A 12,004-nucleotide genomic window follows, 5' to 3' on the forward strand; every position below is an offset into this window, starting at 1 on the left:
TATACTAGTCTTTAAGTTTATTAAAAGTGTGTATTCTATAATAGAGGGTGTTATATAGTATTTAATTATTATTTCCATAATGCTTATTAAACTTTATATTTTTTATATATTTATTATTTAATAAGTAATAGGATTTTAGCAGAATAATATATAATAAGTTATAGTTAATAAGGTATTTTTATACTAAAGGGTGTTCCTTTAGGTATTATTATTATTCTTCCTATTAGTAATATTCCTTAACTAGGGCATCTAGGACTTTACTATAGTTATATTATAAGTCCTATAAGCTATAAGTGTTGTATTTATTATAGTTGTGGTTAAGGTCCTGGGATTTATAAAGTTCACATTTATAAAGGTTTTTATATTTTGTAAAAGGATATATATCTAAAAGGGTGTTAATTTATTATTAGTACTTAATATTAGTAGTATAAAAGCTGCTTTCTTTAATTCTTCTGCTTTTATTATAAGTAATCTTATATTATAACCCAATAACACTTGGTTGCACTAGCAGGCCCCGGAAAGGATATACTATATTCTAAATAACTAACTAAAAGGAAGTAATTACTATACTATAAGTAATTACTCTTGCGCTTACTAACACTATCCCAGTAATTACTATAGTAATTACTATTATAACTATAATTATATATAACTAAACTAAATATATAAGTTCACTTCTTTACACTTATTTAAATAACTTAAATAGCTAATTATTAACATAGAATTAAGATTATAACATGCTCTGCACTTTTACTATTTAGTAATATTATTTACTATTACCTATATTACTTATTAAGTTTCCTAACTGTTTTATTAATATAAACCTAAAATTATTTATTAGGTTTATCCCTTGGGAATCTACCTTATACTAATTATTTAGTTTATAATTTATTATATATTAATAACTCTTGTTTAGATAGTTACTAGACCTTATGGGTAATATAGAAATAAGAATATAAATACTAACCTTTAGCATCCTAGATAATAACACTAATTATAAAAGTTAAGCTTTAAGTAATTACTAGTTAGATAGTATTATTAAGTTTAAAGACATATTAGCAGAAATAGCCTATAATTAGCAGAATATCCTAATAAAAGCTCTTAAATAAGAATATAAATAGCATAAGTAATAAGAATAAAACGCTAGAACTTGTATAGAAAATATGGAACATATAATTTAAGATTTATATGCGTAGTGTTTTATAGACTAATAAACTATTATGCAGTATACGCAAACTATTAATAACTTATAGCAACAGCTTAATAACCCGCTAGTAGTAGCGCCTTAGGTGGCCCCTGCTATAGCACCTGCTGTAGCACCTATAATAGCGCTAGTAATCCCTATGGATAATAAACTGGAACTAGAAAAAGTCCTAAAAATTAAACAGCTAGAAAAGTTTAACAAAGACACCACTAAACTTTACTAGTTCCTTAATAAACTATAAACCTACTTTAAGTACTATTATCTAAGGATATTCCTAGAAGATAATTTGGAAAAAAGAATTTAATATATAGAAATATATACTAAAGATGCAGCAGCTAATTGGTTTAAGACACTCTTTAAGGATAAGAAGAATAACCTAGCTTAGTAAAGTAAACTTATAAAGGAAGTCTTTAAGGGTTATAAAAACCTTAAAGAATAACTAAAAAAATTCTTTAGAATTACTAATAAAGCTTAAGAAGTAGAAAAGAAACTTTAAAACCTTAAACAAAAAGGACTATATTATAAACACACTTTAACCTTTATTTAACTACTTAGCAAAGTTAACTAGACTAAGGAATTAAAAAAGGAAATATATTACTATAGTTTAAAGTTAAAAGTTAAAGATAAAATTTATAAAACTAACTAATAAAAAACTATATTTACTATATTTACCCAAGAAGCTATTATAATTAATAATTAATAATAAGAAAAAAAGCAGGAATAAAAAGATAAAAAAAACAGCTAGACTATAAAACATTAACCTTAGGCTAACTAAGGAAAAAAACAAGAAGACTATATTACTAAAGATAATAGAACTTAACTAGGAAGAATAAATATTAACACCCTAAACTATAGGAAGTTTAATAGAACCTGTAATACTTGCGGTAAAAAAGGCTATAAGAAAGCAAACTACTAATCTAAAATAACCTATGGATTCTATAGTAAAAAGGGCTATAATAAAAGCTATTACTATATAAAAAAGAATAAAAAGAAATCTAAGATTACTAAAGATAAGGTTTAAATAAATACTATTATAAAAGTCCTATATAATTACTTAAGCTAAATAGCTTACTATAATAACTTATACCTTATATATAAGAGTAGTAAGGACAGATTAGGATACTATCCTAAGAAAACATAAGCTAAGAAAACCTATAAGATAGTAAGAATTAATACCCTTAATTTCTATAACTAAGTCCTAAGCAAAAAGAAAGACTTAGACTAAGATAAGAACTATAAGTACTATAGAGCTTATAAACTATAACACAAATGCAAGATTAAAACCCTTAAGTTACAAGACATTTATAACTATAATATTTACTATTCTTAAAACCTAGACTATAAATACTATAGATGCCTAAATTATAGATTTATAGAAGGATTTTAATATACCTATAAAGGCAAATAGTAATAAAATATAAAAGCTATATATAAACTCTTTAAAGAAAAAGATAAACTTACTAAAGATTACTTTAAAACATAAGCAGAAAAAGAGTGCTAAGTAACGCTATATAAAATCTCTAATACACCTAACATATCTAAAATACTTATAAATAAATACACCTACTAATATAAACTTTACAAATCCCAGGACCTTAACTATAACTATAATAAATATAGCACCTGCAGCTTATAGGATTTATAATATAACTATAGTAAAGTCCTAAACACCCTAGTTAAGGAATATTACTAATAGGAAGAATAATAATAGTACCTAAAGGAATATCCTCTAGTATAAAAAAACCTTATTAACTATAATTTATTATATATTATCCTGCTAAAATCCTATTACCTATTAAATAATAAATATATAAAAAACCTAAGATTTAATAAGCACTGCGGAAATAATAATTAAACACTATGCAACACCCTTTATTATAAAATATATACTCTTAATAAACTTAAAGACTAATATAAAATATAAAATTACTATCTATAGAATTTAAAATACTAAAAGGACTACTTCCTTAACTATAATATATAAGACTACCTAAAATACTAGCAAGAAAAGAACTAGTATTATTAGACTATCTAAAGGCTAGTATAAAAAAGCTATAACTTTAAAACATATACTTATAGTAGAAAATAAAATAAAGCCTTAATTAAAAGGTACTATTATATAATTTAAAACTAAATTTAAAATATAAGATACAAGTGGTATATAAAATACTAAAATATTATATAGGACTAAACCCATTTAAATAATATCTAAATTAACTTAATTAAATATAATAATAGAAAACTATTAGTTAAAGAGTATATTAACTAATAACTAGTTATAATTTATATAAATAGTAGTGTGGATTATAACCTTATTACCCTTAACTTAATAGCTAAACTCTAGCTACTAAGCACTACTAAGAAAATACTATTTTATATTTTAAGTATTATATACCTAAAATATAAGATAGTTATTAAATATAAGATTAATTAACTCCCCTTAATAATTACTAAATACCTTAAGGATATTAAGTGTAATATTATAAGCCTTAACACCTATAATATTATACTAAAACACCTATAGTTAAAATAAAGTAACTTATTAATTAACTAGAAAATAAAATAAATACTCTAGGAATAAGATATTACCTAGGAGCTGTAACTAAGCTATAAAAAGGGTAAGGAAAGCAAAAACATGCCTTTAAACTAAAAAATAAAATCTCCTGTGTAATAAAATAAAAAAAACATAAAGAAAAGAATAAATGTGATAAACTGTACACTAGATAGTTAGTATAGGGTAGATTCCCAAGGGATAAACCTAGTAGATGATTCTGGGTTTATGTTGGCGGAGCGGTTAGGAAACCTGATAGGTAATGTAGGCAATAGTAAATAATGTCACTAGATGGTAGAAGTGCAAAGCGTGTTGCAATCTTGATTCTGTGTTAACAACTGGCTATTTAAGTTATTTAAATAAGCGTAGAGAAGTGAACTTATATATTTAGTTAATTTAGGCGGGATTTATAAAAGATTGTTAGATCCATGGTTGGATTTAGAGGAATTCTCTAGATCTTCTGGGGATCTAGGAAATGTTACTAGATCTGGTTTTTATTAGTTAGGTTAGTCCTTAGTTAGTCCAGGGTAACCTACCTGGGGCCCCTGTGGTTACGATTATAAAGGTTGGGTTGTGATATAATGTCCCCCTCCTGTTAGTCTTGTCCTTAAGACCTTGTTCTGTCCAGGGTGTATAAATACCCACCCTTTATTCTTAGTTCCCGTGAGTAGTTTCTTTTTCTTCCTTATCTTATTGCAGTTACTAATTATAACAGGTGTTCGGAAAAAACAACGTTACCCTAAGACTGAGCGTTGTAACATTCTGTTGGAAGTGATTCTATCTTATTCTATCGCAATAGCGTGCTGCACTTATTATCTTAATAAGAAAAAACAAAACTTCTCTGAATATTAGATGTCTAAAACTGATTCTTCTTGGTGTACTAAGTGTGTGGTTGATAATTAACTGTGATGTGATGCGCGTCCTTTAATGCCTCAGCAACTTTAGCGCATTACTTCGCTTTATGCTTGTTTAGAGGATGCCCTTAAGGCGGCAGAGGAAGAGCGTTAAGCGATAGATGCTAAAATTGCGCGTCTTTATAAGGAGAAGCGGCGGTGGATGGAGAAAATGGCTTGTGCTATTGCGCGAGGGATTAATGATTTGGAGGAGTTGGATTAGGTTAAGCGCGAGGAGGCGGAGGTTGCTTATTAGGCTGCCTTGCTAGCGCCTAATTCCAAGGCCGGCCCATCCTATTCCGTTGACGCTGTTAATTAGTCCAAGTTCGAATTGGACCCGTTGTTATTTCCACCCCTAGAGACTAATGAAATTCCCGCAGGATTGTTTAGGCGTTCCTCTTGAGTTCTTATTCTAGGACCCATAAGTTTTCATTATTATTATATCCTTTCTATTTGGCAAGGTACTTTCTTTCTCCTGTTATTTCATTTATTTGTATATGAGTTAGTTTTTTAATTTCGTATTCTTCCTTAATGTCTTAGACAACGATTTTATCTATAATTAGCTCGCCTATCTCTTCGTCCACTAGTGCTTTTTCAAGTAGTAATATATAAAAGACGGCTGTTTTAAGCTGCATATTGTTGGGTAAGTCTAATTTATAGTTAACTTCACCGATTTTCTTTAAGATCCTAAAAGGTCTAAGTTTTTTAAAGTCCAATTTGTCACTTGGCCTGTTTATTCTGATATTTGGCAATTTTTTATTGCATAAATGTTGTAATAGGTAGACCATGTCTCCCTCCTGAAGGGTTAGTCCCTTAATCCTTGTATAATCTGCATATTCTTTTAAGTGTTGTCTGAAGAATTTAAGTTGGACTTTGAGTTCTTCCTGTAATTGGATTATATCTTCTATAAGAATGCGTGCATTGTCCGCATTTGGTCTGTCGCGAGGTGGTCTGTAGGCTTTTGGTGTAAACCCATAGTTAGCGTAGAACGGTGTGACTCCTGTGGTTTCTGTTGTGGAGCTATTATATTGCATTTGTGCAATTGGTAGCATCTTAACCTAGTTGTCTTGCTGGAGATTGATGTAATATTATAGGTATGCTTTAATGACTTGATTTATCCGTTCTGTTTATCTGTCTGTTTGTGGGTGGAACGCGGTGCTTAGTTTGTGATAAGTTCCAAGTTTCGCTATTAATTCTTGCTAGAATTTGGATGCAAAGGTACTTCCTCTGTCTAATATAATTTCTTTTGGTATTCCATGTTTGGCAAATATATATCTTATATAGAGATGCGCTAGGTTCTCTGCTGTATGCGCTTTCTTGTGTGGTAAGAAGTATGCTTGCTTTAAGAGTTTGTCTACAACGACGAAGATACTATCGAAGTGTTTTTTTGTTAATAGATCTCTTGACTTGGGCAAGTTGGTGATATGGTTGAATATAATAGTGTGCTAATTCCTTTCCGGAACTGGGATTAGTTGCAATGTTCCATATAGCCGGTGCCTTTTATCTTTTGTTTTTTTGCATATGTCGCATTTCTTGATGACTTTTGAAATTTTGTTTTTTATTCCTGGAAATTTGTAGTAGTGTACAGCGTGGTTCCATGTTGTTTGGACACCATGGTGTGCTGCTGCGATTATGCTGCGATGTAAATCTTGGATTGCTTCTAGTTGCAATTCTAGTGGTACCCAGATTTTCTTTTCCTATTTTGGTAATTCTTCTTTAATGGTTGCTTCTTCTGGGAGTTCTTCTGGATCCATATTTGCTACATATTCCCTTATTTTATTAAGGATGGGGTTATGTTCTTTTATAATAAATAGAGTGTCAATTTGTATTTGTTTGTAGTGGCCTTCACAATTCTTTCTTAGAATCTGGGCTTGGACTTCTGGAATTTCCTTAAAGTGTTCTTCTTTCCTGCTTAGGGCGTCTGCTTGTCTATTGGCAGTGCCGTCGCAGTGAATGAGTTTATAGTTAAAGTCTGAAAGTGTCTTAAAGTATTATGTTTATTGTGCGGAGAGTTTTTGAGTTTTGGTGAAGTATATAATGTTGCGGTGATTGGTGTGAACCTTGACCTTGTACTTGCTTCCTAAACAGTAGTGTTGCTATTCTTTAAATGCTTTGAGAATTGCCATAAATTCTTTGTTGTAGATGGGGTATCTTAATTCTGGTTTATGCAGTTTTTGTGAGAAGAATGCTACTAGATGATTTTTCCTATTTTTGTCTTTCTGAATTAGTACTCCTCTGATAGCGAAGTCTGATGAGTTGGTTTTGATTTCTAATGGTTTGTTGGGATTGTATATGATAAGTATAGGTTCACTGAGGAGTGCGTTTTTGAGTTGTTTGAACGCTGCCTCCATTTTTGGTTTGTATGTGAGTTTCCTGTCTTTTGGTTTCTTCTTGCCTTTTTCGTCTTCTTTAAGTCGAGTAGCATTAGTAAGCGGCTTAGTGATTTTACTGTAGTTTTTGATAAACCTTTGGTAGTAGTTTGCTAAGCCTAAGAAGCTTTGTATTCCTTTTTGGGTTTCTGGTAGTTCCTATTCTTGGATTGCTTTAAGCTTGTTGGGATCTATTTGGACTTGTCCTGGTGAGATCAGGTGTCCTAGGAATTTGACTTCTTGGACGTGAAAGCTGCATTTTTTGAGTTCTACTAGCAGATTGGCGTCTTGTAGTGTTTGTAGTACCTTATGGACGTGTTCCTTGTGTTCTTTAAGGGTTTTTGAGAAGATAAGGATGTTGTCGAGGTATACAATCACAAAGTCGTTAATGTATGTCTGTAGTACATGGTTGATTATTTGTTGAAAGGTTGCTGGTGCGTTGGTTAGCCTAAATGGCATTACTAAATATTTGAATAATCCGTAGCGTGTTCTGAACGCTGTTTTCTATTTGTCCCCTTTGCGGATGCGAATTAGGTTGTACGCTCCCTTGAGGTCCAAGGCAGTAAACTAATTTGCACCGGTTAGGCGGTCTTGAATTTCTGTAATAAGTGGTAATAGGGTTCGATCCTTAATGGTAATCTTGTTTAGCTGTTTATAGTCAATGACTAGTCTAAGTTTCCTATTTTTCTTTGGTACGAATATAACAGGGTATCCAGCTGGTGAGGTGGATGGCCTGATATATCCTTTTTCTAGCTGTTCTTGTATTTATTTCTGAAGTGTTTTGAGTTCTACTTTGCTAAGGTTATAGATTGGAAAGAACTTTGTTGTTTTTCCGTCCATGAGATCTATGTAGTGATCCTATTGTGAGTGAAGTGGCTGTACTATTTCTAGTGTTAGGCTGAACAGTTTCTTGTATTTCCTTTGGTATTGTTAAGGTGCTTTTTGGAGAATATCTTCTAGTTCTCTGTTTTTCTCTTTTTCTTTTACTTCTGACAATGCTTTATCTAGGGCTTGTAACTCTGTTTTAACTTGTATAATGACTTGGTTGATGTGTACTTGTTCTCCTCTGACTCTTCTATGGTTATATTATGGTGGTACTAGTGATTTTTCTGTGTTAAATCTGACCTTTCTTTTAGGTTCTGTTCTCTCTTTTGTGTTTTCTCTGTTTTGTTGCGCAGGAGATTTTGTTTTTAGGTCTAGAGGCGCGTCTTCGCCTTCCTTGCCCTCTCCGTGGCTTAGTCACAGCTCCTGGGTGATGTCTTCTTCCTAGAGTATTTGTTTTATTTTCCAGTTAATTAGTAGGTTGCTTTGTTTTAACCATGGGTGTCCTAGCATAATATCGCAGGTGTCAAGGCTTATAATATCGCACTTAATATCCTTAAGGCGTCCAGTAATCGTCAAGGGGAGGTAATTAATCTTATATTTAACAACTATCTTGTGTTCTAGATGTATAATGCTTAAAATATAGGATGGTAGTTTCTTAGCGGTGTTTAGTAGCTAGAGTTCTGTTACTAAGTCGGGAGTGATGAGGTTGTGATCCGCACCATTGTCCATATAGATCGTGACTAGTTATTGGTTAATATACCCTTTAACTAATAGTTTTTTGTTATTGTGTCCGATTGCATTGATTTGGATATTGTCTGAATGGGTTTAGTCCCTTGTGGTGTTTTGATATTTTGCACACTATTTGCATTTTAGATCCTGGTTTTAATCCTGGATTATGCGGTGGTATCTTTTAATTAGGGCTTTATTTCTTTTCCCGCTATTAATGTGGGTTCCGAGGTTATAGCCTTTTTGTGTTAGCCTTTGGGTAGTCTAATGATACTAGTTCTTTTCTTGCTGGTGTTTTAGGCAGTCCCATGTGTTATAGTTGAGGAAGTGATCCGTCTAGCATTCCAAATTTTATAGATGGTGATTTTGCGTTTTATGCTAATCTTTAAGTTTATCAAGGGCATGTGTTTTGCAATATAGAGTATCACATAGCGTCTAATTATTATTTCCGTAGTGTTTATTAAATCTTAGGCTTTCTGCGCGCCTGTTGTTTAATGGGTGATGGGATTTTGGCAGGATGATGCGTGATGGGTTATGGTTAACAAGATATTTTTATACTAGAGGGTGTTCCTCTAGGTATTGTTATCGTTCTTCCTGTTGGCGATGTTCCTTAACTAGGGCGTCTAAGACTTTGCTGTAGTTGTGTTATGAATCCCATAAGCCGCAGGTGCTGCATCTATTACAGTTATAGTTAAGGTCCTGGGATTTGCAAAGTTCGCATTTGTAAAGGTTTTTATATTTGGCAAAGGGATGTGTATTTTCGTTAATTCTTCTGCTTTTATCGTAGATGATTTTGTTTTTGCTGGTTTCTTTGTTTAAGAGTTCCTTGCAACTACATCCTATTTACTTACATTTTTCGCATTGTTTTTCAAGGTATTCCTGGGCCAGTTTGTCTTCTTCTTCAAAGAGTTCATACATGGCTTCTATATTTCTGCGCTATTTGCTTTCGCAATTATGCTAGAATCCTTCCATGGATCTGCAGTTAGGGCATCCTTAACATTCGTGGTCTAGGTTTCGAGAATAGCAGATGTCATAGTTGTAGATGTCTTGTAACTCAAGGGTTTTAACCTTGCATTTGTGTTATGGTTTACAAGCTCCACAGTACTTATAGTCCTTGTCCTAGTCTAAGTCTTCCTTCTCGCTTAGGACTTGGTCGCGGAAATTAAGAGTATTAATTCTCGCTATCTTATGGGTTTTCTTAGCTTGTGTTTTCTTAGGATAGTATCCTGATCCGTCCTTGCTGCTCTTGTGCATAAGGCATGAGTTATTATAGCAAGCTATCTAGCTTAGGTGGTTATATGGGACTTTTATAATAATGTTTATCTGGACCTTGTCTTTAGTGGTCTTAGATTTCTTTCCATTCCTTTTTGTGTAGTAATAGCTTTTGTCATGGCCCTTCTTGCCATAGAATCCATAGGTCATTTTGGATTAGTAGTCTGCTTTCTTATGGCCTTTCTTACTGTAAATGTTACAGGTTCTGTTAAACTTCCTGTGGTTTAGGGTGTTAATATCTATTCTTCCTGGTTAAGTTCCGTTGTCTTTAGTAACATAGTCTTCTTGTTTCTTTCCTTGGTTGGCCTGAGGTTGGTGTCTTGTGGTCTGGCTGTTTTTTTTGTCCCTTTGTTCCTGCTTCCTTTCCTATTGTCAGTTATTAATTGCAATGGCTTCTTGGGTAAATGCAGTAAACGTGGTTTTTTGTTGGTTAGTTTTGTAAATTTCATCTTTGACTTCTGACTTTAGACTATAGTAGTATATTTCCTTCTTTAATTCCTTAGTCCAGTTGACTTTGCTGAGCAGTTGGATGAAGGTTGAAGTGTGTTTGTAACATGGTCCTTTTTGTTTAAGGTTTTGAAGTTTCTTTTCTGCTTCTTAAGCTTTGTTGGTAATTCTGAAGGATCTTTCCAGTTATTCTTTAAGGTTTTTATAACCCTTGAAGACTTCCTTTATGAGTTTACTTTGCTAAGCTGGGTTATTCTTCTTATCCTTAAAGAGTGTCTTAAACTAATCGGCTGCTGCATCTTTAGTGTGTGTTCCTGCGTATTAGATTCTTTTTTCCGAATTGTCTTCTGGGAATGTTCTTGGATAGTAGTACTTAAAGTAGGTTTATAGTTTATTAAGGAACTGGCGAAGTTTGGTGGTGTCTCTATTAAACTTTTTTAGCTGTTTGATTTTTAGGACTTTTCCTAGTTCCGGTTTATTATCCACAGGGATTGCTGGCGCTATTATGGGTGCTATAGCGGGTGCCATAGTAGGGGCCACCTGGGGCGCTACTACTGGCGGGTTGTTAAGCTGTTGCTGTAAGTTATTAATGGTTTGCGCATGCTGTGTAATAGTTTATTGGTCCGTAAGACGCTATGCATATAAATCTTGAATTATGTATTCCATATTTTCTATATAAGTTCTAGTGCTTTGTTTTTGTTGCTTATGCTGTTTATATTCTTGTTTAAGAGCTTTTATTGGGATGTTCTGCTAATTATGGGCTATTTCTGCTAATGCGTCTTTAAATTTAATAACACTATCTGACTGGTAATCGCTTAAAGCTTAACTCTTGTGATTAGTGTTATTGTCTAGGACACTAAAGGTTAGCATTCACGTCCTTATTTCTGTATTACCTGTAAGGTCTGGTAACTGTCTAAACAAGAGTTGTTAATGTGTAATAAACTATACACTAGATAGTTAATATAGGGTAAATTCCCAAGGGATAAACCTAGTAGATGATTCTGGGTTTATGTTAGCGGAGTGGTTAGGAAACCTAATAGGTAATGTAGGTAATAGTAAATAATGTCACTAGATAGTAGAAGTGCAGAGCGTGTTGTAATCTTAATTCTGTGTTAATAACTGGCTATTTAAGTTATTTAAATAAGCATAGAGAAGTGAACTTATATATCTAGTTAATTTAGGCGGGATCTATAAAAGATTATTAAATCCATGGTTAAATTTAGAGGAATTCTCTAGATCTTCTAGGGATCTAGGAAATATTACTAGATCTGGTTTTTATTGGTTAGGTTGGTCCTTAGTTAGTCCGGGGCAACCTACCCGGGGCCCCCGTGGTTGCGACTATAAAGGTTAGGTTATGACAATAAAACCTAAGAAAAAGGTCTAATTTAGTATAAAAAAATCGCTAGTACTACTATAGTATAACTATAAAAGAGTTAAAGGAGAATAAGTATATATTAACTAAGTTATTATATAAGTTAAAACAGAATTATAAGCTTTAAATAAAGCATTATTAAAAGTAAAGAAAAGAAAAAAGAAAAATAAAAAACTAAAAGATATTCTCTAAAAGGCACCCTAATAATACTAAAGGAAATATAAAAAACTATTTAGCTTAATATTAAAAATAGTATAGCTACTTTACTTATAATAAGATTACTATATAAATCTTATAAATAAAAAAATAATAAAGTTCTTTTTAATTTATAATCTTAGTAAAGTA

The 12,004-nt window shown here is 32.0% G+C and overlaps 1 protein-coding gene across 1 annotated transcript; it reads right to left on the reverse strand.

The window, feature by feature from the left end:
- Positions 1-9,687: 9,687 nt before the first annotated feature.
- TrAtP1_002643 (uncharacterized protein) lies at positions 9,688-9,990 on the reverse strand (the record flags this gene model as incomplete). Its single annotated transcript, XM_066111549.1, has 2 exons — positions 9,688-9,813; positions 9,898-9,990. The coding sequence occupies 2 exons, from the start codon at positions 9,988-9,990 to the stop codon at positions 9,688-9,690; spliced, it is 219 nt and encodes a 72-aa protein (XP_065967625.1).
- Between the last annotated feature and the right edge of the window lie 2,014 nt (positions 9,991-12,004).

The sequence above is a fragment of the Trichoderma atroviride genome, chromosome 1 (assembly GCF_020647795.1).
Source record: "Trichoderma atroviride chromosome 1, complete sequence".
NCBI classification, from domain to species: domain Eukaryota; kingdom Fungi; phylum Ascomycota; class Sordariomycetes; order Hypocreales; family Hypocreaceae; genus Trichoderma; species Trichoderma atroviride.